At 38.6% G+C, this 26,951-nt stretch overlaps 1 protein-coding gene across 1 annotated transcript in view; it reads right to left on the bottom strand.

The window, feature by feature from the left end:
* Window positions 1-26,951, bottom strand: part of LOC126183356 (pre-mRNA-splicing factor CWC22 homolog) — a 135,218-nt gene that overhangs the window by 29,258 nt on the left and 79,009 nt on the right. The window contains exon 7 of the mRNA XM_049925272.1: window positions 21,371-21,651. Coding sequence (XP_049781229.1) covers window positions 21,371-21,651 — 281 coding nt within the window. The remainder of the gene's footprint in view (window positions 1-21,370; window positions 21,652-26,951) is intronic.

The raw sequence follows: 26,951 nt of genomic DNA, 5'->3' as shown, positions 1-26,951 counted from the left end.
AACGGAAAGTGTGAGATGATTCACATGAGTTCCAAAAGAAATCCGTTGGAATTCGATTACTCGATAAATAGTAAATACTCAAGGCTGTCAATTCAACTAAGTACCTGGGTGTTAAAATTACGAAAAACTTCAGTTGGAAAGACCACATAGATAATATTGTGGGGGAGGCGAGCCAAAGGTTGCGTTTCACTGGCAGGACACTTAGAAGATGCAACAAGTCCACTAAAGAGACAGCTTACACTACACTCGTTCGTCCTCTTAGAATATTGCTGCGCGGTGTGGGATCCTTACCAGGTGGGATTGACGGACGACATCGAAAGGGTGCAAAAAAGGCATCTCGTTTTGTATTATCACATAATATGGGAGAGAGTGTGGCAGATATGATACGCAAGTTGGGATGGAAGTCATTAAAGCAAAGACGTTTTTTGTCATGGAGAGATCTATTTACGAAATTTCAGTCGCCAACTTTCTCTGCCGAATGCAAAAAAATTTTGTTGAGCCCAACCTACATAGGTAGGAATGATCATCAAACTAAAATATGAGAAATCAGAGCTCGAACAGAAAGGTTTAGGTGTTCGTTTTTCCCGCGCGCTGTTCGGGAGTGGAATGGTAGAGAGATAGTATGATTGTGGTTCGATGAACCATCTGCCAAGCACTTAAATGTAAATTGCAGAGTAGTCATTTAGATGTAGATGTAGATCAAGTTTATTCACTCACACTGACCCAGCTTGTTAAGGATTTTGTAAACTGTAACTCTTCTGCGGTTGTTTTTATCACATATTAATACAAGCTGTGCACATTCACAGGAACCAAATGAGCATGTAGAAAACTTTCCTTCTCCTTACATTTTCTACAACTTACTGGGAGATTATGAAGTTGGGAGATTATGAAGTCCAACAAGGTATAAAACTGATGCAAGGTATCTTGGCATTCATCTCACCCAGAAATAGAAATTCATGATACATACACAGCTAGGAAGCATAAGGGTCCTTGTAGTCTGACGTGAGTGCAAGGCAATACATTAGTATCTTGTTTTTGCGCATTCAGAACCATTCAAACTGATGCCCTGCTCACCACTGTCGGAATTCATCCTCTAGATTTAATTATTAGACAAAGGGCATACATGCCTTCAAAGGAGAAAAAAAAAAAAAAAAACGGGAAAAGAGACATCTCGTTTTAAAACAGTTCCTTTAGATAAGGAGAAAAGTTTTAAAAACAGCAATATCTCGAGGAGATGTCATGTAAGTGGACAGCACTTGAGTATGTTGTTACAACTACAGTTTCACATAGAATTATCATACTCGAACCAGTGGCACTGCAATCTATATGATTCATCTTTACGAACAAGATACCCCTGTGATCGACCAAATAAGGCCTTTTCCAGTAAGTTTATGGCCAGCAAAACTTTAACCTTTATGTACCTGTTTCCATTTTTTACAGCCCTCTTCTGATATTTTCAAAAACATAATCCTTTCTTTTTTTTGGGAGGGGGGGGGGGGGGGGGGATGACGCAAACTACAAACTTATCCCAACTTACCCAACATCAAAGTCACTAAATACACTTAAATCTTCCAACTTAGACTGTAAGTTGTCACCAGCTTTGCTGTATCAAATCCTCAATGAGTAAATGCTGTAGTTGTGTTTACAGCACCAATTTAAGCAGGCTGTTAAATAATAACTAGATGGCACAATTGTGCCACATATTCCTCATTTATCTGTTAAAGCTGCTATGTCATGAATTAAAATTATTTATTATATTCACTGAGACCGTATTTTCGATATTTTTTTAATGCCTATATAGCATGATTTTATAAAAGCCATTCAAAATCAATTAAAATATGATGAACAATAAAATTTGTAGAATTACAATGTTGTGCTGAGAAAATGATCATCAACTGTATTCGATCTTATTATTAGTTTTTCCATCTCACTTGTAATGACAATTTGGACTAACAGCAAGACCATAAAACATTTCTAACTATTAATCACCAACCCCAATTGTCAATGCAACTGAGGCGGAAAAATAATAAATTTAAAAGAGTCTGCATTTAATTAAAATAAATGGTTGATTTAAAAGTGAAAACTAATTTTGGGAGCAAATAAATTTTCAGATTCAAAACAACTTTGTGTTGCTACTTGTCAGTAGCCACAAGCAGTAATCACCCTAAGAGGAGCCGTTTCCTTGATGTAATATTGTGGGATTTACAATACCTGATCTGGGAGTATACCCAAGAACTGTGTATTCCACAGTATCATTGAAAAAGCCTGATGTGTCACTACTCTATGTCTGTTACTACAGGTATTTTAACTGATTCTGAGTGACTTTTATAAAAGTTATTTTACAGACATAGCATTCTGCCAAAAATAGATCCGAGTAAATACCAAGAAACAGATTAAAACTTTGCATCACTGATGAAAACCAAAAATAGTTTTTAAATCACAATACACCAAATTAAGAGAGATCTATAGTCATTATAAATAAGGCCAATAATCATAATACACCAAATTTAAGAGATTTATAGTCATTATAGATAAGGCCAATGCAGTACAATCATGACACTTAGTTGTTGAACAGTATGTTTAAACTGATGCCATGAAAACAACACAATATGTCCAATAATTACACAGTTAGTGACAAAGTACAAATGGTATTTTCACTGTTCAGACGTGATTGCTGCATCTGTCATTAAGTATGTAATTATAGTCATGCAATCTGCACAGCCAATAAAGTCACCGAAAACCTGAAATTTGTTGACAGATGGTCTGCAACAGATAGCCCATCTTCGCTTATGAAATTTGGAGGCAGTGTCTACTCAATAGAGAAGGAAATTCTGACAAATAACATTAAGCCAGTTCATTCACTAACAAGTCTGTGTTAATTGCAGAGATGCTCAGATGGTTAAATATTCATCTTTATGTTGTTTATAGTCTCAGACAATAATTTCCAACCACACATCATCAGGCATCCAGAATGTCATCCAAGGGCAAAAATACATATGAATGAACAACATTTGTGTTATAAATCAAAAGATTACAACTATGACCTCATTCCAGTTAGTCTACTGTTTCTGCAGTTCCTGGAGGGATGATTTCATAATGTATTGTGCACTTGTTCACAGACCCTCAGATGCAACAAAAGCTTTAAGAGAAAACATCAATTCACTAGTACATATATTTTTCACTCACACAATCATTATCAGAGCAGACTTCAATCTAGCAATACTCAATTGGGATAATTACAGTTCTGTAAATGATGCGCATAATAAGACATCCTGTGAAACATTACTAAATGTCTTCTCTGAAAACCACATGTGACAGGCAGATTGAAGGCCCATTCTTGAGGGAAATGTACTGGATCTAATGACAACAAACAGACCTTATCTCTTTGAGGATGTCCACAGTGAAGCTAGTATCAGTGACCATTAGACAGTTGATTACCAAAGAACAAAGGGTAACCAAAACAAGTAGAAAAATTTGTATGTTTAACGAAGTAAATAAAAAGACAGACACACACACACACACACACTATCTCTCTCTCTCTCTCTCTCTCTGGGCATATGTAATGGTTGTTAATGGTATAATGGTATCACAGTTAAAGAGTTCAGACACTCATGGATGAGACTGGAACTGAAATTGAGATCAGCAAAACAAAAGCAGAAATGCTGAACTCCATTTTCAAACATTCCATTAGAAAGGAAATCCATGAGTATCGCCCAAATGTAATTCTTACTCACTGCAAAGATGAGTGAAATAGATATGTTCACGGTGTTGAGAAACATTGAAATTGTTAATACCAAACAAAGTTCCTATCAGATTCTACATCGAATTCAGGGATGAGATAACACTCCTTAAACAATAACATACCATATAGACCCCTCTAGTGGTTTGAAAAAAATCAAAGGTCACTTTGATCTACAAGTAGGGTGGCAGTGATCCACAAAACTGCCATCCAACATCTTTGACACCGATTTGCTGTGTAGCCTTAAAACAGAGCTCAGATGTAATGACTATCTCAAACAGAATGACTTCCTCCATGCCTACCAGCATGGATTCAGTACACATAAATCATACGAAACTCAATTCGCACTTTTCTCACATGACATCCTGAAAGCCATGAATCCAGTCAAGGTTCAGTACAAGCAATACATCTTGACTTCTGAAAAGCATTTGGTTCATAATCACACCCGCACTTACTATCAAAAGTTTGATCATATGAAAGATCAAGTGCAATTTGTGATCGGATTGATAAGTATTGTATCAGTTGCCACAAACTATAATTGCTCTTGTTTCAGTATCTCCTGTAGTTTTGGCTTGTTGCTATTGTTCTTACAAACAGTACCAAATAGGGTTGTTAAATGATTTTTTTTTCCTTACCTACTTCATTATTTGTGATAAACGTTTCATTCTTTCAACAACATTTTTTTCCCCCAGTGCAGTTACAGTTCAAATTATGGGTTGGCAACTGGTGGCCTGCAGGCTGCATCCGGCCCACGATTGGTTTCAATCTGCCCCACAGAAAAAATTCCATGTGAACAAAATATGAATGTACTCTCAAATGGTACATAAGTGGACAAGAAAAAATTCCTGGATTTCCTAGTTAAAAATATGCACATTTTCCTGGATGAAAGTACATTTTTTCCATGTTATGTGACAATATGCTTTTCCTCAGAGCTATAAAACTTATCAATCCTTTAAATGGTAAAGGTTTTATACACTGGCATAGAACTTCCCTGCACTTTAGGAAATGAAAACTTATAAAAATTCAATGTGTTTTGAAAATAACTTTGATGTGAGACAACATGTAGACTGCATATTTTCATATTACAAAAGTGTAAATAAAAATTCCACCAAATACAGCATGGTAGCTTCCGAAGCACTAAAATCAATATTGCGCCGCACAATGTGATTTTCTCAGCCAATCATTATTCATGTTATATGATCTCATCAGCCAATAACAGCAGATATTCCGAGCACAGGGCACATGATGTACCGTAACCAGCCAATAGCAACATCAATGTTAAGTTGCGTGAACACACAAATAGGAAAAGATGAAGATTAATGTATAGACAGTATAGCTACAAGACTAGCTAACCTTTCACATATAATATTGGTCTGTTTTAGTGTCTGTCACCCTTTAAGATATTTCAAACACAAATGAGCCAGTAAAATTTTAAATAATGGCATAAATGGCTGGTCTTCTGGGCCCAAAATTTTTTATAAGGGGCTAGTTCTCAAAGTGTTACATTCTGAATGAGAGTCAAACATTCCATGGTTTAAGAAATTCATCACGCATTCTCATATGTAACATGATTCATCTTGTATAAAATGAAATTTACACTGAAAGTAACAGTTCTCAAACGATCACTTGCAATGTTTTCCTGCAACCTGTTAGAAACGTAGACAGTTGTGATGCAACTTTCACTGAAAGCAGTTTGTTATTATGAAGTCTTGCATAGAGTTTGTCCTAAGCCTTTGACACATTTTGCTGTCACCAGATGCTCGTGTGTGAGCACTGTGTTTTGTTGCTGTAAATGGCGCACTTTCTTTGTAACTAAAGTTTTATTTTGATGATAGTCTCTGATTTATTATTTATTGCTGTAACATTAATCTATAGTATCAGGGTAAAGTAAAATTCTTTGTTAGAGTGTCAGTTGTTACCATTAAAAATTACAAAAATTTAACTGAATACCACAACAATGAAAAATTCCTGGAATTCTAAAAAAATACCTGCACTTTTCCTGGATTTCCATCTGTCCCAGGGCCTATATGCTGTGTCTCAGAAACGCTTGTTTTGAGGTTTCTGGTGTTGTGTGGTAGGAAATGGAAGCTATTCATATTGTCACATTACCCCATGAACATTAAAGTCATGAATGCCATAGTTTTGACTTTATGTGCTGGGAGCTTTCCTGTCACATCATGATTGACTGGCAGAGATGTCACTGAAGAGAAGTATTACTAAAATTCCAAATATAATTTCAATGAGAACTGGAATGTTAAATAGTAGACCACTACATCTACATCAACAGACATACTGTGCAGTCCATGTATGATGAATGGTTATCATGTACCAGTACTAGTCATTTCCTTTTCTGTACTACTCACAATTACAACACAGGAAAAACAACTGTCTCTGTGCCTCTGTATGAGCTCCACTTTCTCTTCTCTCAGCTCCAGGGTCCTTCACGAAATATTCATTCTATGTGTTCTTTCTACAGTCTCTTAATTTTCTCTAGTGTTTCATAAAAAGAATGCTGTCTTCCCTCCAGGAATTTCCATTTGAGTTCACAAAGCATTGAACCTATCGGTAACAAATCTAGCAGCCTGTCTGTCTGAATTGCTTCCATGTCCTCATTTAATTCGAATGGACTGTACTAAGTTTTTACATGTGGTCTCCTTTATACACTATGTGATCAAAAGTATCCGGACACCTGGCTGAAAATGACTTACAAGTTTGTGGCATCCTCCATTGGTAATGCTGGATTTCAATATGGTGTTGGCCCACCCTCAGCCTGATGACAGCTTCCACTCTCGCAGGCATATGTTCCATCAGGTGCTGGAAGGTTTTTTGAGGAATGGCAGCCCATTCTTCATGGAGTACTGCACTGAGTAGAGGTATCAATGTCAGTCAGTGAGGCTTGGCATGAAGTCGGCGTTCCAAAATATCCCAAAGGTGTTCTATAGGATTCAGGTCAGGACTCTGTGCAGGCCAGTCCATTACAGGGATGTTATTGTCATGTAACCACTCCACCACAGGCCATGCATTATGAATAGGTGCTCGATCATGTTGAAAGATGCAATCGCCATCCCCAAATTGTTCTTCAACAGTGGGAAGCAAGAAGGTGTTTCGAACATCAATTTAGGCCTCTGCTGTGATAGTGCCATTAAAAAAAAAAAAAGAAGGGGTTCAAGGCCCATCCACGAAAAACACAACCACACCATAATACCACCACCTCCAAATTTTACTGTTGGCACTATATACGCTGGCAGATGACATTCACTGGGCATTTGCCATACCCCGCAACACTATGTACTGTGATTCATCACTCCACACAATGTTTTTCCACTGTTCAATCATCCAATGTTTACATTCCTTACACCAAGCAAGGCATTGTACGGCATTTACCAGCATGATGTGTGGCTTATGAGCACCTGCTCAACCATGAAATCCAAGTTTTCTCACCTCCCGCCTAACTGTTATAGTACTTTCAGTGGATCCTGATGCAGTTTGGAATTCCTGTGTGATGGTTTTGATAGATGTCTGCCTATTACACATTACGACCATCTTCAACTGTTGGCAGTCTCTGTTGGTCAACAGGCGAGGTAAGCCTGTAAGGTTTTGTGCTGTGTGTGTCCCTTCACGTTTCCACTTCACTGTCACATCGGAAACAGTGGACCTAGGGATGTTTAAGAGTGTGGAAAGTTTGATAACACTACTGTAACATGTTCAAAGTCCGTGAGTTCTGCGGAGCACCCCGTTCTGCTCTCTCATGATGTCTAATGACTAATGAGGTCGCTGATGTGGAGTACCTGGCAGCAGGTGGCAGCAGAATGCACCTAATATCAAAAACATATGTTTTTGGAGGTGTCCGGATACTTATGATCACATAGTGTATACGAGCAACACTTTCCTAAAATGATTCCAATAAACCAAAGTCAATCATTCAGGTTACCTACTATCATCCTTACAGGCTCACTCCATTACATATCACTTTGCAATGTTACACATAGATATTTAATCAATGTGACTTGTGTCAAGGAGCAGAGCACTATTAATGTTGTATTCAAACATTATGGAATGTTTTCCCAGCTTATCTGCATTACTTTACATTTTTCTACATGAAGAGCAAGCTGCCATTCATCACACCAACTAGAAATTTTGTCTAAGTCATCTTGTATCCTCCTACAGTCACTCAACAAGGACATCTTCCATACACCACAGCATCATCAGCAAACAGCCACAGATTGCTGCTCACCACGTCCATAAGGTCATTTATGTATACAGAAAAAAGAATGATCCTATCATACTTCCCTGGGACACTCCAGATGAAACGCTCGTCTCTGATGAACACTCGCCATTGTGAATTACATACTAGGTTCTATTACTTATTAAGTCCTGGAGCTATTCACATATCTGGGAACCTATTTCATATGCTCGTACCTTTCTTCACATTTTGGCGCCCAACCCTGAGCATAGCTCAGACCACACCACTGCATTCAAAAGACCATGCCTGAATACAATTCAGGCTGAAATTTTCTTTACATGCGAGCCACCTATCACTTGAAAACTGGACTCAATTCGTACAATAATAATGTAAGGATGTCTCACTACCTGTCCCGTGATACCTGTCCATTTCTGGAATTGTTTTGAAGGGGAAAAAAAAAAAAAAAAACATTAGTGGACACAACAGCTACTGTCTTGATTGTCTGGGCCAATATGTGATCATGCTGATGTAATTTCGTGCGAGTACTCGCTAGGCTTCACAGTTTGCATAATTCTGCTACAAATACATCTTTTTCTTTCTTCTTCTTTTCTTTTTTTTGAGCAAGAAATTTTGGAAGCTCAAGAGGAAGAAATTACTCAATAATTGCTTCATATTTTTGTTTTTGGATGGCTATTTAAACTTTCTATCAACATCATTTTAAAATTTGTAATTTATCAAAACACTACTGTAACAATGTTTCGTTTTTGCATCCAAAATGCCCAATGCAGCTCAGCAGCTCTATTCGGAAGTCAACGAAGAAGCCCTTGGAATTGTTTACGCCTTAAAAGATTTCATGCATTCTCATATGGTACAAAATTCCACTTAGTCACAGATCATGAACCTTTAGTTTCCATGTTTCACCCTTCAGCACCTTTACCTGACAAAGCCGCTTCTCGACTTCAATGTTGGCCTCATTTTCGTTGAGATATAATTAAGAGATCCATTTCTTTCCTTTGTTGCAGCACGCAAATGTGCACACATTGTCTCAGATGCCCTCGTGCTCATCCATTGTTCAATCAGGAAGTAATGCTGTGTTTTCAGCTTGACGTGGAAGCAAGGCATACTACTGATGGTTTCCCATTATCAGCTACAGGTTTGCACCCGCAGTAGGTGTGGACCCAGTTCTTAAACAAGTGGCGTGCATGATGAGACACGGCTGGCCTAACCGTCCACCGGGACGGTCATCAGACCCACTGCAGAACGTCTATGCTTTCCATCACCATCTTCCCCTGTTAGAAGATGTCATTCTCTTGTCGACAGGAGGTACTCCACATGTTACAGCAACTGTGTATAGGGAGGTTCTCAACCTGTTACATTAAGGTCATTGTGTGATCTGGATGATTATTGATCACAAGGTGGAGAGACTGGTTGCGGCCTGCCACAAGTGTTCAAATCAATAGGCAGCACCATGTAATGTTTTTCACCCTTGGCCAGTGCCCATGCTATCTTGGGAAAGAATCCAGATTGACTTTGCCACAGCATTTAGACACTTTTTGGTGATTGGCTGATGATTAGTTTTCCAAGTTTCCTTATGTTGTTCGTTGTCTACCACAGCAGACATGACTATCAAGGCACTGTCAATGATTATTCCTTTCAAATATCTATCTAGTGCAGTGGTTTTGGACAATGGTCTTCAATTTTTGGCTTAAGGATTTTTGCTCACTTAACGGCAGCTGCCACATCATGGTGCTTCTCTCTCATCCACAATCCAATGTCAAGGCAGAATGTCTTGTATGAACTTTCAAACTGAAAGTGTGCAAATATGTCACAGAATTTCTAGCGGACGAGACCCTTACATTCTAGACATGGTCTCCAGCTTTTCCACTGGTGGACCAGTCCCCCCACAGACAACACAGCTCGAGCCCTTGATGCCCATGCGTTTCCTTCTCTCTCGGCATGTGGGGGACGGGTGGTGGAGGGTGCTGGTGCTTCATCATTCCGCCCAACGGTGACTTCTAGGCTGACACAGGTGCCTCCTACACTGACAGAGGTGTTGCTTACACTGACCACGGCACTTGCCAGCAAAGTCTACATTACCTCCAGACAGTGCGGCTCCCCGGCTCACGGCACCTATAGACAAGTCTGACATCGACATGACTACTGCCTGCAGGTTGCCGGAGTCATTCCCCTGCTTTCCTGAAGGAAATGGAAGGCACATGTGTTCATGCTTACATCACTTCCATCCTTACTAGTGGACCAGGAACTGTTCCTGCTCTGGACAACTGCATCAGACAATATGAATGTGTCAAGCATCAGGGCGCATGGTAGAGGAGTCATCATCTGGTTCCTCCCCCCCCCCCCCTCGCCTTCCCTAAGGAAGGAGGTGCGTAGTTAACCCACACATTACTGCAACTCTGCCACCACTGGAGCAGTGCTTGTCCATTTGCACACTTATTTGAGTAGTGTAGCTGCTCTGGGCTCCCACAGGAGGCTACCGACTTTGGTCCAGCACCTCTATTGCCTGCAGCGAACATGAAGTGCCACATGGCTGGCAAATGCTTGTTATAAAGCCAGCAGTCTTGTGCATATTCTCTAAAGGGTATTGTACCTACAGTCTCACACTGTGACTTAATAAATACTTGGTTTCTTATGACCGTATCTTTTATTGTGTTTGGCGTTACAACAGTGGTATTACCAAAGAATGCTGAAGAATAGATGAGCAGATTGTCTTTGGATTGAAGCTCACAACAGCAACAGCATATGTTACCCTTTGTTCCTATTTTTGTCCTCTAATGTTCCTTCGAGCACTAAGTTGACTATACCTAGATGCCATAGCAGATATCTGACTAACCTGTTAAATTTTGAATTTTTTTGATACCATCACACGTCAAATACTTCAATGTTCTCCCTCAAACATCCTCTTTGTGAATGTCCACATCAAACATGGAATCAATAAACTACATAAAAAATCAGTAGTGTCATATCTCAATGAGGAACTCGAAACTTTCAGCACAAGACAGGAGCATGTAGAGGAACTATGGCTCAAGTTTAAAAGAATAATTGACCATGCACTGGATACATGCACTGAAGTGTCAAAGAAACTGGTATAGGCATGCGTATTCAAATACATAGATACGTAAACAGGCAGAGTACGTCACTGCGGTCGGCAATGCGTATATGAGACAACAAGTGTCTGGCACAGTTGCTAGGTTGTTTACTGCTGCTACTCTTGCAGGTTATCAAGATTTGAGTGAGTATAAACATGGTGGTATAGTCGGTGCACATGCGATGAGATATGGCATCTCCAAGGTAGTGATGAAGTGGGGATTTTCCCACACGACCATTTCATAAGTGTACCATGAATATCAGGAATCCGGAAAAACATAATCTCCAACATCGCTGCAGCCGGAAAAAGATCCTGCAAGAACAGGACCAACAACCACTGACGAGAATCATTAAGCGCGACAGAAAAGCAATCCTCCTGCAAACTGCTGAAGATTTCAATGCTGGCCCATAACAAGTGTCAGTGTACGAACCATTCAACAAAACATCATCGATAAGGGCTTTCGGAGTTGAACACCCACTCTTGTATCCTTAACGACTGTACAACACACAGCTTTACACCTTGCCTGGAACCATCAGCACCGACATTGGCCTGCTGATGACTTAGAAACATGTTGCCTGGTCAGATGAGTCTTGTTTCAAATTGTATCAAGTGGATGGATGCGCACGCGTATGGAGACAACCTCATGAATACATGGACCCTGCATGTCAGCAGGGCAGTGTTCAAGCTGGTGGAGGCTCTGTAATGGTGTGGAGCGTGTGCAGTTGGAGTGATATAGGACACCTGATACATCTAGATACGACACTGACACGTATGTAAGTATCCTGTCTGGTCACCTGCATCCATTCATTTCCATTGTGCATTCTGACAGATTTGCACAATTCCAGTGTACCAGTTTCTTTGGCTCTTCAGTGTACGTATGCAGTAGAACAGTTCATAGTGGGAGGGCCCCTCCATTGTATAAGGTCAATTTAAAGAAACTTCTAAAGAAACACAAATTACTGCATAATATATTAAAACAAAGCATAAGGCTGTAGATAGAGAGATGCTGAATAAAATTCATTTGGCTGCCAAGAGAGCAATGCGTGAAGCCTTCAAAAACTACCATAGTAGAATACTGTCTGATAACATGTAAAGGTTTTCAGTGGCACCAAAGTTAGGGTCCAGTCCCTATTGAATTAGACAGGAACTGAAACTGAGTGTAGCAAACCAGAAGCTGAAATGCTTAACTCCGTTTTAAAATGTACACAGTGTTGCTACAAGAAAAACAAAGTTTTCGCATATAATATTGTTCTCAAGCTGCAAGAGAAGCTAAGCTTTCACATATACTGTTGATCTTTTTTGCGCGTGTTACACTTTAAGATATATCACACAAATGTGCCAGTAAAATTTTCAATAATGACATAAATGTCTGATCTTCAGGATTCGAAATTCTTCTAAATGGCGCGTCATCAAAGAGTTGATTTTTAAATGAGAGTCAAACACTCTGTGATTTAATAAATTCATGGTACATTCTTGCACATAGTTCAACTTACGTAAAAGGATATTTACTTTGAAAGTAACGCTTTTCAAACCACTATTCGCAATATTTTCCCGCGACCTGTTAGAAATAGGTTCGTTTCAGCAGTTGCCAGAAAGCGCAGATAACAGGCGACACCACTCTTGGGTAGCTATCATTATGTAGGAAGCCCGTATGTACGTACGTGTAGCCAGCCGGAGTGGCTGTGCGGTTCTAGGCGCTACAGTCTGGAGCCGAGAGACCGCTACGGTCGCAGGTTCGAATCCTGCCTCGGGCATGGATGTGTGTGATGTCCTTAGGTTAGTTAGGTTTAATTAGTTCTAGGTTCTAGGCGACTGATGACCTCAGAAGTTAAGTCGCATAGTGCTCAGAGCCATTTGAACCATTTTGTACGTACGTGAAAAACATTGAAAGATCATACATTATGTCATAAAAGAAACAAGACATCAGAGGATACTGCAAGAGCATCGGAATTTCGGGAACAATATTAAAATGTGCACATTTAAAGTGCATACTTAAAGTCCACATTCGTATGTCCGCATTTCCAATGAAGTAGACCTCGACCTGATATTAAGTTTTTCAGTGTGGTTTTCGGGATGTAAATTTTCTTGGAGCACCAGTACCATATTATATAATGTTTAGTTCTTTATTATGACATAATGTCATACATGCTAGAAATTGAAAACGTGCACTTGAAATGCATGCAAACAGTTGAAACTAGCCAGTATTGTGGAATTAAACATTTAGTTTCAAATACATTGACTGCCTCTGCGGAAAAGGTTAACAGAAGTCAAATTTCTTTAGCAGACAAACAAAAATAACTTCATTGTTCCGCAAGGCGATTAATGCTTGACTGTCAGAAAGGTGGAAATAAAATAAAATCTGAATCTAATGACATATTTTAACCTTCCATAATTATTTGAATGTGTTTTAATTCACTTGATAGCTCCCGGCCACAAATATCCATTTTGTTTTCATCTGACGTGAGAGTAAATGAAGGGGAAACAACAAAATCACTAAATGTAAACACGGATCATGTGGAGACTACCCACTACAGCTCAGACTGCTCTGCGCATCAGCCCCGGATCTACAGATTTGCGAACCGAGTGAATATTTAAAAAAATTGAGTTTTCAAAATATGTTCATCTTGTAGTGCACATCTTTCTGAAAAGTCTGAAACACAAAACATATGTATTCGAGGAAATGTATTATTTGGTCTTAAGTATGCCAAAGTGCAGGGCCACGCCTCTTCATAAAGCATTTTTCTACCGCACGTCCAAACTATATTCAGGTGAGTGGAAATTGAAATGTCCTGTGGTACCTCTCCTTCTCCCAGTCAGCCGGTTTGACAGCCTGCCCCTCTTTAAAAAAATCTAGCAATTAATAGCGGATGGAATTATTTGTAATCGAGAGAACAAGAACTCTTCAGAAAATCTGAACTCTTTATTGCCTATTAGTTAATAACTTGCTGCTTTGTGTGACATAAAATTAAATATAGGATATATAAAACCAATACTGACAAGAGATAAGCAAGAAATTACAAATCTTTTCAAACCTTAGTTCCTAGAATTTTCTCTCTCTAATCTTGCTACAGCTTTACATGGAGTGCTTTCCTTCCTGTGACAGAATCTATTACCTCATCAAAGTTCATCAAACGTTTTGCTACATGAAAAATCGAAATGTCGTTATCTAACACTGAAAAAGCTGTTAATACAAATAATACCCAAGACTGGTGTGATTACATCTATTTTGTCACTGTCTGCTGGATAAAATAAAATAGGCCTTTCTAATATGGCAGCAATTTTGTAACACACCAAATAAACGACACTCTTTTGGCACAAATGGCCATTTTTATAACATGGCAGAATATAATCCACGCAGTACCAATATCAAATGCCTATTAGGCCTACTACAAGCAAAAAGCTTTATGTTAGGAAATAGTTTCACATTTCATTCATACGCACCAGCTTCAAGCATGAGATCGAAAAGTAGTATTACAAAATTTTTATATAAATTTGGAATCGTCTTATTCTTCCATAATTTGTGTGATGTCCCCGTTTCTTCTCCTTCCTCGTTCTAACAATCTTGTCATCACCAATTCCGTAGCTATTGCTGCCATTGTCACTATTTGTTCGCCGATTAACTTCACTAACCCTGTCAAAATCACAGGTTTAGTTATCCCGCGATTATTTTCCGGTTAGGCGTTATTACGTGTTCGAACAACACGTTTTCCGCGTTGCTTCCAGAATAGAACTTATGCGTCTGCTAGCCGGGGACTGTACAACTGGTCTTTACTAGTGTAGCGATCTGGTCAAAAATTTTCTGTCAAAATTTCATTTTCTTGGATACACCGAGAAGATAATACGTAAACTTTCTCACCTGTTACTCCTGTTAGTCGTTTATTTCGATTCTGGTAGTCTGAATCTATGGATTTCACTAGTAATTATAACAATACTGATCATCCGCAAATCCAATCAACCACATAATCAGACAGCGACTGGCATTCATCCGTTCGGCTTTACTCCTTCAGCTCATATTGCCCCGCCCCCTTTTGTCTGCGGAAAGTTTATTTCTAGATGCGACGAGGATTCTCCTGACAGAGACATCACGTACACTATGCATGCATTCAAAAGTCAACTTATGATTCATTCAGAAATCAACTTAAAATGTGGTCAAAAGCCAATAGGGAAGCGTTTCAAAATCATATGAATAATCGATAGACAAACGTGCGCTGGATGCTAGGCACTTTGTGAAACAAGTTTTTTTCCCCTCAAGAATATGAATTTGGCGCCCCCTTTTTCGGTAGCTTCTAGCTGCTTGCTGCGACTGCTTGCACAGCCATCAGCCATATTCCTGTAGCCAGAAGCGGGAGAATCTACTACTCAAACGTGACTCAACTGCGCATGCGCATGAGCCTGCGCGTAACTGCTAAAACAAATTGAATGTAAACAGTTGTGACTTCACGCTCATTGGAGGCAATTTGTTGTTATGAAGCATGCATAGTCTTCCTAAAGCCTTTGACACATTTTCAATTGGCAGACACTTGCTTGAGCACTGTGTGTCGTTTTTGTATATGGCACATTTCCTTTGCAATTTAAGTTATTTTTGTTTTTTTTTTTTCTCGTTTATGTTTTATTGTTGAAGTATTATTCTGCAGTAGTGGGATACAGTAATATCCTTTGTTAGAGTATCGGTTCTTACCAGTCAAAATTACAAAAATTTAACTGAAAACTCAAACAATGAAAAATTCCCGGAATTCTAAAAATATCCCAGGTTTTTCCCGGTTTTCTCCCGGATGAAAAAATTCCCGGGTTTTTCCCGGATATCCCGGTTGTCCCGGGTCGTATACATCCTGATGTTTAATCATTCAGTATGCCATGTCCATATTTCATGTAATCATATCATTCTCAGCATATTTACGTGTATTCCTTCCCTAATCTTGTTTTGACTGTTCGCACTTCCTTTTAATTTCATTTTAAGCAACCCATACTGCTGCCTTCCAACCTTACTCTTAAGTTTCTTATATTTTCTTCTTCCATTCTTTCGGTCAAGTATTTTCTGAACCATTTATGCTTCTTTGCCTCTGTTTTCATTACACACACACAAACACACCTGTATCACTACATTATTCTGGCTGATTACATTGTGCTGGTACTGCAGTTTGACTGTGTGTAGTTGACAGCTCCCTGTATCTCCTAATCTTAACCAAGAATACCTTCCTAAAGTCTAGAAGCCTTAGTTCCCTCTGACTCGTATCACCCAGCCCATATTCTCTAATTACTCAACCTTCCATTCCCTACTAGCATTACAGTATAGGACTATCAAATTCCATCCCCCTTTAAATATTTTATCAACTCTTCTTTTCTTTATATGTCGAATCTATTTCCTCATCATCATATTATGATCTGGAATCACGTAACATGCTCAAACAAAACTGGACACTGAACTTTTATCTTCACATGTGTTCCAAAAGCATCAAGATTACTTTAAACATTGTCAGAAGCAGGTGTTAATGGAAGTGTGGACACAGGCTGCTGACCTTTGCTGTGTCTGTACATAGCAGTGGTGCCCTTATAAATGTTAAATACAACAATAGTGACAACTGCAATGGCTGTAATATTGGTTGCTGTGATTCATAAGAGAAATATAAATATTCCTGCAGTAGCTGTGGAGCTCTGCACATTACTAGCTAGCACCAAAAGTAGCTCTGGGAACATCTGCTATGTTAGCAATCCAAAGTGCAGTCAATAACAATGGCTGCACACCAGCATTTGCTCTTGTACCAGGCAAAATTAAACAAAAGATGAATGGCAGAGAATACTTTTTTTTTTTTTTAAATCCTCTCAAGAGGACAATTTTTAATGTTCTTTTTATGGGGATGAGGTCACTGTGTTTATCAATATAGGTAACAGTTTCTACTGTTCTGTAAGTACCATACCAATACTAATTCAACAAGTAGAAGTGAATAAAGCAATAATTACAAAAACAATCATGTACTTTAAATCAAAGATAAAGTAGAATTGAACAGTAAACAGTCCACAACCTAAATACATTTTATGTTAAGGAAAACTGCATCACCACAATAAAAGAAATGAAACCAGGCTCACATACAACCTACAATGGCACAAATAAACAAATACACAGAGGAATAAAATACATGTATTATGGAGGGCATGAGCATAGGCAAGAGGGTTCAACATTATAAAAAGGCCCACTTAAGCAACATGCTATCACAGCGTTACACCTAGGCACCTGCTGGGTGCTGCCGTCTGCTCATCAGTCAGATCCACGTAGTTATCAAAACCAGTGACACTTTGGCATGCAGCAACACCACAAAAGAACCATTTTGGCACATATAAATACTGGCCATCCGGCCAGGCAGGTCACAGAACTGGCAAGTCATTGACTCGGCATCCGTCAGTGTCAACTTCCATTGTGAGGCCACTCTACTCTGCCATCATCTTGACAGGGCTGCCTGCAAGAGCCAAACTGTGGCCCTCCTAGCCACTGAGCCACTGAGGTGCTGGCTATCACCTGTTGCCACCAGCTAGCTGTCTCATACTCAATGGGCCACGTCAGCCTGCTGCATCAGCCCTGACATAGCTCAGCCACATGTGTAGTGTGTAAGAAGTCTTGCGTATTCTTTGGAATACATGGACATAATGTGTCCTTTCGGATGAAAGATCCTGAAATGCACAGAAGGAAGGGTTGGACTCCACAGCTTTTTTGATGTAACAGACACTCTCATGAATACCAGCCATTCAGAATGGATAGGATTGGCCACGAAATTCGTGAAAATAAATCATCATGCCAGATATTCCTCCTGCACAATGAAGCATACTGCACTCTGGGAAATAATGTTCACTTCAAAACTATTACACATACCTGCCCGTCAACAAAGCCAAAAATGCAGTAAGGCCGTAAGAAAGGATATTTAGTGACGTATCTACATTGGCATGAAGGGTATTTGTCACAAACAAAAACATTATGCACTCCATCAAAAAGTGTGTGTGTGTGTGTGTGTGTGTGTGTGTGTGTGTGTGTTGGGGGAAAAGTGTGTGGTGACACATCCCTCTTTCTAATTCCCTCCTGAAAACATCTTGTTGGCAAAAGATGTAATTAAGCCATTGTCATGACACACTAGGGCCACATTTTTATTCAGTTTAGGGGGAGGGGGGGGGGGGTAACGGAAAATGTAAATATATTTATTTACAAACTCTTTACAGCCATATTTATTAATGTACAAATCTAAAATTTTGCATGTGTAAAGCAAAAGAGCTGTGTTTTAACGGAAAAATATAATAAAATATGTAGGATTAATATTTTGCCTGAAATTTTAATTTTTAATTTTTTTTATTGTATTTTTTATTTAAAAAAGCCGTAATTTAAATTCTAGTCATGCAATTAATCTGAAAATTTTATTGTAGCGTCCTGAGAAGGTTATAAGACCACTGAACTACAATTATTAATTTATGGTACAAATTGTATAATTAACAGAATTTTTAATTTTGTGCATCCAAAATTAACTTTTTTCTACATATAATGATCTAAAAATCAGAATGTAATTGCAGTATCTTGTATTTTTTAGTTTCAGGAAGACAGTAACATATTGCGAACTGTTCCCGAAAATTTCATAGCATTAGTGCATATACTTTTTGAGAAAAGGCTTCTAATAATGTAAAAAATGTAAAACAGAGAAAATGAGATTCAAAGAATTTCTTCTCATACTTCTACATGTAATAAGCTTACCTCAATTTTAAAATCCTCCATACTGATATTCAATGTCCTCCAAGTTTCTCTTCTCTCCTGTTTGAATCTGCCTGGCCTGTATTTGCAGGTAAGACACTGGTACTTTAGCTTTCTTAAACCTGCTCTCATCGATGGTGTAAAATGCTTTTGTTGGAAACACATCAGGATCTATACTAACTCTCTTCAGCACCTCAATTCTGCCATTATTTCCGTTATTGTAACATAAAAGTGCATCATAGACACCTATTTTGAGTACTCAAGTCCACAGAACGTCCTTTTTGAGCATCTAATCCAAATTAAATTATTGAGGCTTTTATTTGCTTTTTGTGTCTTTCCATGAAGACACTTCCTCAATAAATCAGGGTTTGCAAGAAACCTGAATGTGGGCTTAATCGCATTCATAACAGGTTCTGGAAATGAGTGTTTATGTGAATATTTCTCATTTCTGTTGTTGAACTTACACCAATCATCTTTCAGTCACAGATTGTGCATTGGTGTTTGGTCATGGATAGTTTGTGGACAAAAACAGCCCACACAGCACACCTCAATGCCTCTAAACTATGTGTGTTTTTCCTGATAGCTTTCAGAGTAAGCCTACCTTTTCCTCCTAGTAGTTTTCCATCCTCAGGTATTTCACCTTTCTCCTCTTTCAACAAGCGATGAAGCCTACCACCAACCCTCTATTGGATGTGGCCAACACATTCCAACTCTTCTATTATTGTATTGTATGGATTTTTATCTGTTACAGCTTTGAAAGAAGAGGAGTCCCCATCACCAAGGTATTTTAGTATATATAACACCATACTGTTCCTCAGATTTGGAGAACATACACACAACTGCAGCAGCCTCCATGCCCCACTTGAGCCAGTATAATTTTTAGAACATGCTACTGCATGTTTTTCTTGCCACAGTTTCTCATGATGCACACTGGTAGCAGTATTCAGATATAATTTCTACATCTAAAACTTTACCTGAGTCAATACCAATAACAGATGCAACTCCATACAAAGACGTGTGACCTCCTTTCATCCAGGTCACATCTACAGACACACACGGTCAGTAACATGTGTAGGAGATTCACTGTCATGAATATCTACCCCAGGATCTATTTCCTTTTGGTTTATTGCCACCAATTCCTCCACTGCTTTCTTCATAGAAACTTTGTCAGTATCACATACAGCATCAGACATTTCTTTATTTATGTTTTCAAATCTTGGACGAGATGGAGGCATGTTCAGAAAACCACACAACAAATTACCTCCTTCGCTGCCCTGTCCACGGCATCGCAGAGCATATGGTAACTTAAAATTGCTTTCATAGGTACCAGTGCCAGTTTTTTTGAAGGAGGAAAATGAAAATTCACAGCTACACAAATTACAAATTAATATAAAATCACAAGCTATTCCCACTCTTCTTTCTTCAACATCTTCAACAACAATCATGCATTCCATATTCTTACAGCTAGCACATGAACATGAAAACTTTATTTCCTGGCAGATAAGCTCTAAATTAATAAGTCTGAATCTAATGAAATCCGTATCAACATCATTCAAGCACCTGTATAATTCTCATGTCACAAGTTTCGATGCTGAATCTGAGAGCTTATGTTCTTCATTTCGAGCTGTTTCCTCTTTTTTGCTGGTAAACCGATTTCCATGAAACCTCCATTTCATACACACAGTTTTTCCACCACCCATTATGCATAAATCTTGACTTCCACATAAAGGTTTGTGAATTCAACCTTCCACCTACTAATAGGAGTTAGTATTGTCAAAATGTAAATAAACCACATGCATGAAAGTTTTCAGACAAAGATACAGATGTCAGCCAAAGATATTGAAAGAAAATAGCCTTCACACTGACAAAAATTCTGCTCAAGCAACCAGTTTCCCAACTGTCGTAAAAGGTGGGAGAGGCCGCCAGTGCACAGATAATCAGTTTAACAATTTCAAGGCATTTCTAAAGCTGCTATCATGATAAAATTCACACACAAAATAGATTAAAGGAAATAATATTTTTGAAAAAGTGATTTTTTGGACCAAAATCCATTACATCCCCCCTTCTATTTCATCACTGTTTCCCATTCAAGAGATCCACAGTGTCATATAAACATTATCCAAACTTTTCATAGCATATTTCATTCCATCCCAGTTACATTTCAAATTGTTTATTGGCATTATCAGTGCTGCTCCAGTAAGTAAAATTCTGCAAGTACAAGTGTGCTGATAAGATTTTTTATTACGTTTGTGCAGAATCCAGAGGGAATGGAACAACTCTTTCAGCAGCCTAAATACTTCCAGTATTGCTATTGACCAATTGACGCCACAATTTCTAGGATACTTCGTTCTGTCTTAATATTTCCTCTTAAGTACATAATCTGTCTGATGGGAGACTTGCTGCTACTGTGGTCTGCATAGTGAACTTATTTCCAGTTATAAAGTACATATAGCTAAGTTAGAAGTCACGATCATCATCATACTGTTCCCAGGTTGTATCATACTGTTCCCAGGTTGTAAACTGACCTGACTTGCATTATACTCCAAATCAAGTATGAGGTCAAATGACAGCAGCTCATGCACTAAAGTAGTAGAAGTCAGAAATATCAAAGTTACTTACGGATCTTTTACTCTCTCATTCAATTTTGTTAGTCCCATATATTCAGAAAGCTCTTGAAAGAGGATTTTAATAAAGATTCTGCTTGAGCTTGTTGTGTCCTCTTCATTCAGCTTTATAAATGAAAGCACTTCCCATGAAATGGCATCAGTAAATAACAAATGTGCAAAGAACTTTGCAGTATTTCTCAATTTATTTGTATCCAAACGATGTATTGTGTTGTAGGTATCACGGAAGATTTGTTGGAATGGAGGTATGTATACCTTGTTGATCTGGCAGAATCTCTGAAACATATTTTAACTTACATCAAAAACAAATATGTAATTTCTGTAAACATACATACTAATTCCAAACAGTTTTATCATGGTGCTTACTGCTGCAATTATCTTCTACTTGTTTTTTGTAACTTATAATGTTATATCAACTACAGTTCTTGTTACAGGGAAATAATTGTACCCGGAAAGTGTCATGAAATTTCTTATAATTCCATTTTTTGCCACCTCCATCCAGCTAAAGATGGTAATAAATTATTTTAGGTGCTCAATAATAATGTATGTTAAACGTTAAATTCAGTACTGTTAAAACCAGTTTGCTAACGAGAAGCTCTCCTCGGATTCCCATCTGGGTGACAGCATTAAACTTCTGCTACATTTAGACAAGTATAAAATACTAAACTTTGGTGAGGGCCCTGGATATAACACTCTCATAAGTATCAATGACCCCCTCCTCAAATTAAAACACTGAATTCTTCAACAGCAATATAAACTGGAAAGTTTACACTCACATGGCTTCTGTTTAAACACACCTACTAGAATAATCCTGCTTTGTAAAAGAACTTCCAAATAAAGGGTTTACATGTCTAATTTTTATTTCACAGTCATTCTCTGACAAGATAAACAGCATCATTAATATTTTTCACAGTTTAAGTCTGGCAGAAGAAAGTAAAAGCTAAACAATGATTACCTAACATGTAATCAAGATGTGATTGTATACTTCACAATGTGAGAAACACAAGAAAATTCAGTCTCTGCATAAGTTATCTTCCTGGAAGTTGTTGAGCAGAAAGGAGAAACAAAATTATACAGAGTGTTCAAAAAATGTGTCAAATAATATCTTGAGAGGTGATAGTACTCATCAAAACAAGAAAAATAAGTCCAATAAACATGCGTCCAGAAATGCATACTTTCTGGGATAAGTCCAATAAACATGGGTCCGAAAATGCATACATTCTGTGATAAACAAATGTTTACAGGAGGCATTCAATGTGGCGTCCTTTTATGACAATGCACCCCTCTGCCCTCCAGCATTAGGAAAGAGGCACCCTTTGAAGTATACCTGCTTGCACGCATTGAAGATGTGACCCTGTAGTATCCGCACATCACTGATTGGCATGGTGTTGACCAATTCCCTCCAGTTTCCCCATAACCAAACGTCTAGGGGATTGAGGTCTGTGGAATGAGCAAGCCAAGGTGTGGGGCTGCCCGACCTATCTAGCTGTCCTGAAATGTATGCGGCAGATGTTTGCGCACAATGTGATGAAAGTGTGCTGGCGCACCACCATGCATGAACCACATTGGCATTCGTTGTTGCATTGGCACAGCCTCCAGCAAGGTACGCAATACATTGATGAGAAAGTCCAGATAATGCACCCCACTTAACCCTCGAGTGGGTCACTCATTAAAAAATCTCTATGAAATATAATCAGTTGGTACAACTGTGTTCTTCTCTCGTGTATTCCTTCATTGTTGTCTTGACTTCTGCTGTAAACAATCGTTTCTGTCTGTGATTGTTACAAGTGGAGTTATTTCATATATCTTCTGCCTGTCTGGCGCACCTGCTGATGTCCTGATATCAGAAAGTGTTTTTTTTTTTTTATGTGCTGTACAAAACCTTAACGTTATAGTACTTCATTGTTTTACATATTTTGCAATTATTTTTGTTTTTATAGGACTAAAATATGCCTTAATGACGCCGAGGTTGAGTGGCTACTCAATGAGGATCCAGATTTTCTGGTCTCAAATTTCGAGTTTGATGATTGTGAAGATGAGGATGAAGAAGAAGAAGAAGAAGTGATCACACAGTGGTATCATGATTCAACAAGTGAGCAAGAATGTGCCTCTGAAGCCGAAGAAAGTGATATCGAACCTGTTTCAAATGATAAGAATTATATTGGAAGGGATAAAACGTGTAAGTGGAAGAAATCTTGCAGTACAGACACAACAAAGACAAAAAGTAAGAACAATGACAATATACGTCTCGGACCTAAAGCCATAGCCAGAGATGTCAAGGATGATATAAGTGCATTCACTAAAATAATCACCATTGACACGATCAATGAGGTTGTCAGATGTACTAACATATATATTCAACATAAAATAACTAGTGTAAATTATATGGAAGAAAAGATGCCAAAGACATGGTGAGAGATGAAATAATGGCATTGTTAGGATTTATCTACATCTTAGGAATGAAGAAGGCTAACCATATAAATATGAATGAACTTAGGATGTCTGATGGATCACGCATGCAGATACTTAGAACTATGATGAGCTCCAAGTTTTTCTATTCCTATTACGTTGTATCAGATTTGATGATAAAAGAACATGACAAGCCAGACACGAAACGGACTAGTTAGCTGCTATTAGAACAGTGCTTGACGAGTCTATTAAAAACTGCAGAAACAGTTACAGCGTGAGCGAATTCATAAATGTGGATGAAAAGTTACGAGCATTTGGAGGATGCTGTAACTTCATTCGGTGTATCCCGAATAAACCAGCAAAATATGGAATAAAGATGTTTGCTCTCTGTGATGCGAATACTTTTTACACCAGTAACTTGGAGATCTATTGTGGCAAGCAACCTCAAGGGCCATATGCTGTTTCAAATTCTCCTTCAGACGTGGTCAGCAGACTTACCAGTCATACTGAAGGAAGCAATACCAATGTGACTATGGATAATCAGTATACCAGTTATGCACTAGCACTCTCCTTACTGGCCAGGAAACTCACATGCGTTGGAACAATGAAGAAAAATAAACGTGAGTTTCCGTCAGAATTCCTACCAAAGAAAGATAAGAGTACAAAATATGTCTTTACTTGGGTACCAAAAAAATATTACTTTATTGTCCTATATACCTAAAAAGAATAAAGCAGAAGTAGAAAAAGTTGGAGAGTCTTCTTCAAAGTAGCATGGGCGATGTCTACACTGTGGACACGCCGAAAACATAAACACTACAATCAAATGTGATTTTTGCCGCAGTTTCATCTGCAAACAGCATGTGACTATCAGATACCCAACTGAAAACTGTAAACATGTCGACTCAGAATAAGACGTCACAAAGAAATGTGTGTGCGTTGTTCACTTTCATAATAAGTAAAGTTATTATTATGATAACAAAATAAAATGGAATACAATCTTCAGATAACCCAAATATATGTGTTCTGTTTTTGTCATTCATAAATCCATGTAAATAGCAATAAAGATACAAATGAGATGTAAGAAACAGAAAAAAGTGCCACGGCACACAGAGTGCGCCACGCGTCTTCTCGCGTAATGAATGGAAGCGCGCCCGCTCAAGGCTTAACCTTTGTGGTAGCACATATTCTATAGCCAAGTACACTTGCCCATACGCTGACTGAGAATCAGTGTTGATGCCCTCTTCCCTGAATTGCTTGGGGATTTACATCTGCTCATACATGCTGGTTATGGATATTTGCAACACAATCTCCTATGAGCCCTACCTCATTGGTAAATAAAATCTTGAATGTGAAAAATGGATCTGCAGCACACTTCTGCAACAACCACTGACAGAACTGCTGTCTGCCATGATGATCCTGTGGCCTTAGGGCCTGAATGCGCCGTAGACAATATGGGTACAGCAATTGTTCATGAAGTACAGATAAGAGAGAGAGAGAGAGAGAGAGAGAGAGAGAGAGAGAGAAGAGACCTTATGCTGCTACTAATCATCACCCACTGGCCCCAGGGGTTTCTTCCACCGAACACAGGCACATGGTGCTCCATGTCAGACGTGTGGCGTGTGCCGGGCCTTCCACTGCCAATCTTCAGAGGTGCAAGGGTACCTGTGTCCCTCATATGCTGGAAAAGTCTGCTGAATAGCTTATCAGAGGGCACTCTGTGCCGTGGATATTTTTCAGTGTAGAGGGCACAGACTTGCAGACTACATCCATTTGCTAAACTATAGCAGAATAACGTATCCGCAATTTCACTTGTCAAGTAGTAAGCTTCCGTCGCTAACAAGTGGTGGAAGAGAGAAAATTTAAATGTGCTACACCATTTGTACGAAGAAACTGCACCATAACAGTATACACATAACTGAATCCGCTTTTGGAAGAAAGCGAAAGACCATAATATATACACAGGGTTGCCAGTACTGTACAATAAGGCACACAAACATGAAAAAGTCTAACATAGTCTACAACACAACTCAGACCAAACAACTGATTGTAGACCACCTAATGGTAGATACAGCACTGTGAGTAAGACATTATAATACACTGCTGACACATTTGATGGTACACCAGTACAACGACTGTGCTAATATCTGCAGCCCTGCCTATAACATTGTGTTTATCTCAGGACATATATGTTTCCAGATTCATTTATTATTTTTCTTATTTCGTTGAGTACTACCACCACTCAAAGTATTTGACACTTTTTTTTATTTTTAACAACCTGTATATGCCAGAGATTGAGGTTTCAAAGCAAGAGGTACTTTCTTTGGGAACTGGATTCAATAATGAGATAGTGGAACATAAAGGAGAGATACAGAAAGAAAAGGAATTTTTCCTCTTCTTTACCTTTTGCATCTCTATCAAAATGGACACCACATCAACTTTCATTCTCTCTGTTATCACTACCAACATTCAAATGTGTCAGCAGGGTATTATAATGTCTTACTCACAGTGCTGTATCTACCATTAGGTGGTGTACAATCAGTTGTGTGGTCCGAGTCGTGTTGTAGACTATGTTAGACTTCATCATGTTTGTGTGCCTTATTGTACAGTACTGTCAACCCTGCATACATATTATGGTCTTTCACTTTCTTCCAAAGGCGGATTCAGTTATGTGTATACTGTTATGGTGCAGTTTCTTTGTACAAATGGTGTAGCACATTTACATCAAAAACTGATCAAAATGTCAACAGAGTCATAGGTCTCATACACTTCAATTTTCAGTTAATGGTATGAGATAGAGGGAAACAGTTGAATTTGACTCCCATCATCGTTCATCACTGTAAATGAGAAAAATCTGTGCAAGAATGGTCTCAAAGTTTTTATTGAGAACAAAAAGATGAAAGGCAGGACATGTTTTGATATACAATGAAAATGAATCTTCTTTTCTGAATCATCGTAATTGGTGACAAAACATCACTCTTCATATATAATCTGGAAAAAATACCAAGCCAGGAAGAAGAGCAAGTCTTATCATGTTTTATGGTCTAATGAAGATGAACCTCCTTTTCTGGAATGTAATAACTGGTGACAAAGGGTTGCTTTTCATATACAATCTCAAAGTAGTACCAGAGCCAGGAATGGCATATTTCAATTTCAATGCTGACAAAAGC

The sequence above is a fragment of the Schistocerca cancellata genome, chromosome 1 (assembly GCF_023864275.1).
Source record: "Schistocerca cancellata isolate TAMUIC-IGC-003103 chromosome 1, iqSchCanc2.1, whole genome shotgun sequence".
Taxonomy (NCBI): Eukaryota; Metazoa; Arthropoda; class Insecta; order Orthoptera; family Acrididae; genus Schistocerca; species Schistocerca cancellata.
The sequence above is the reverse complement of the archived record's forward strand: the minus strand, read 5'-3'. Positions and strand labels throughout refer to the sequence as shown.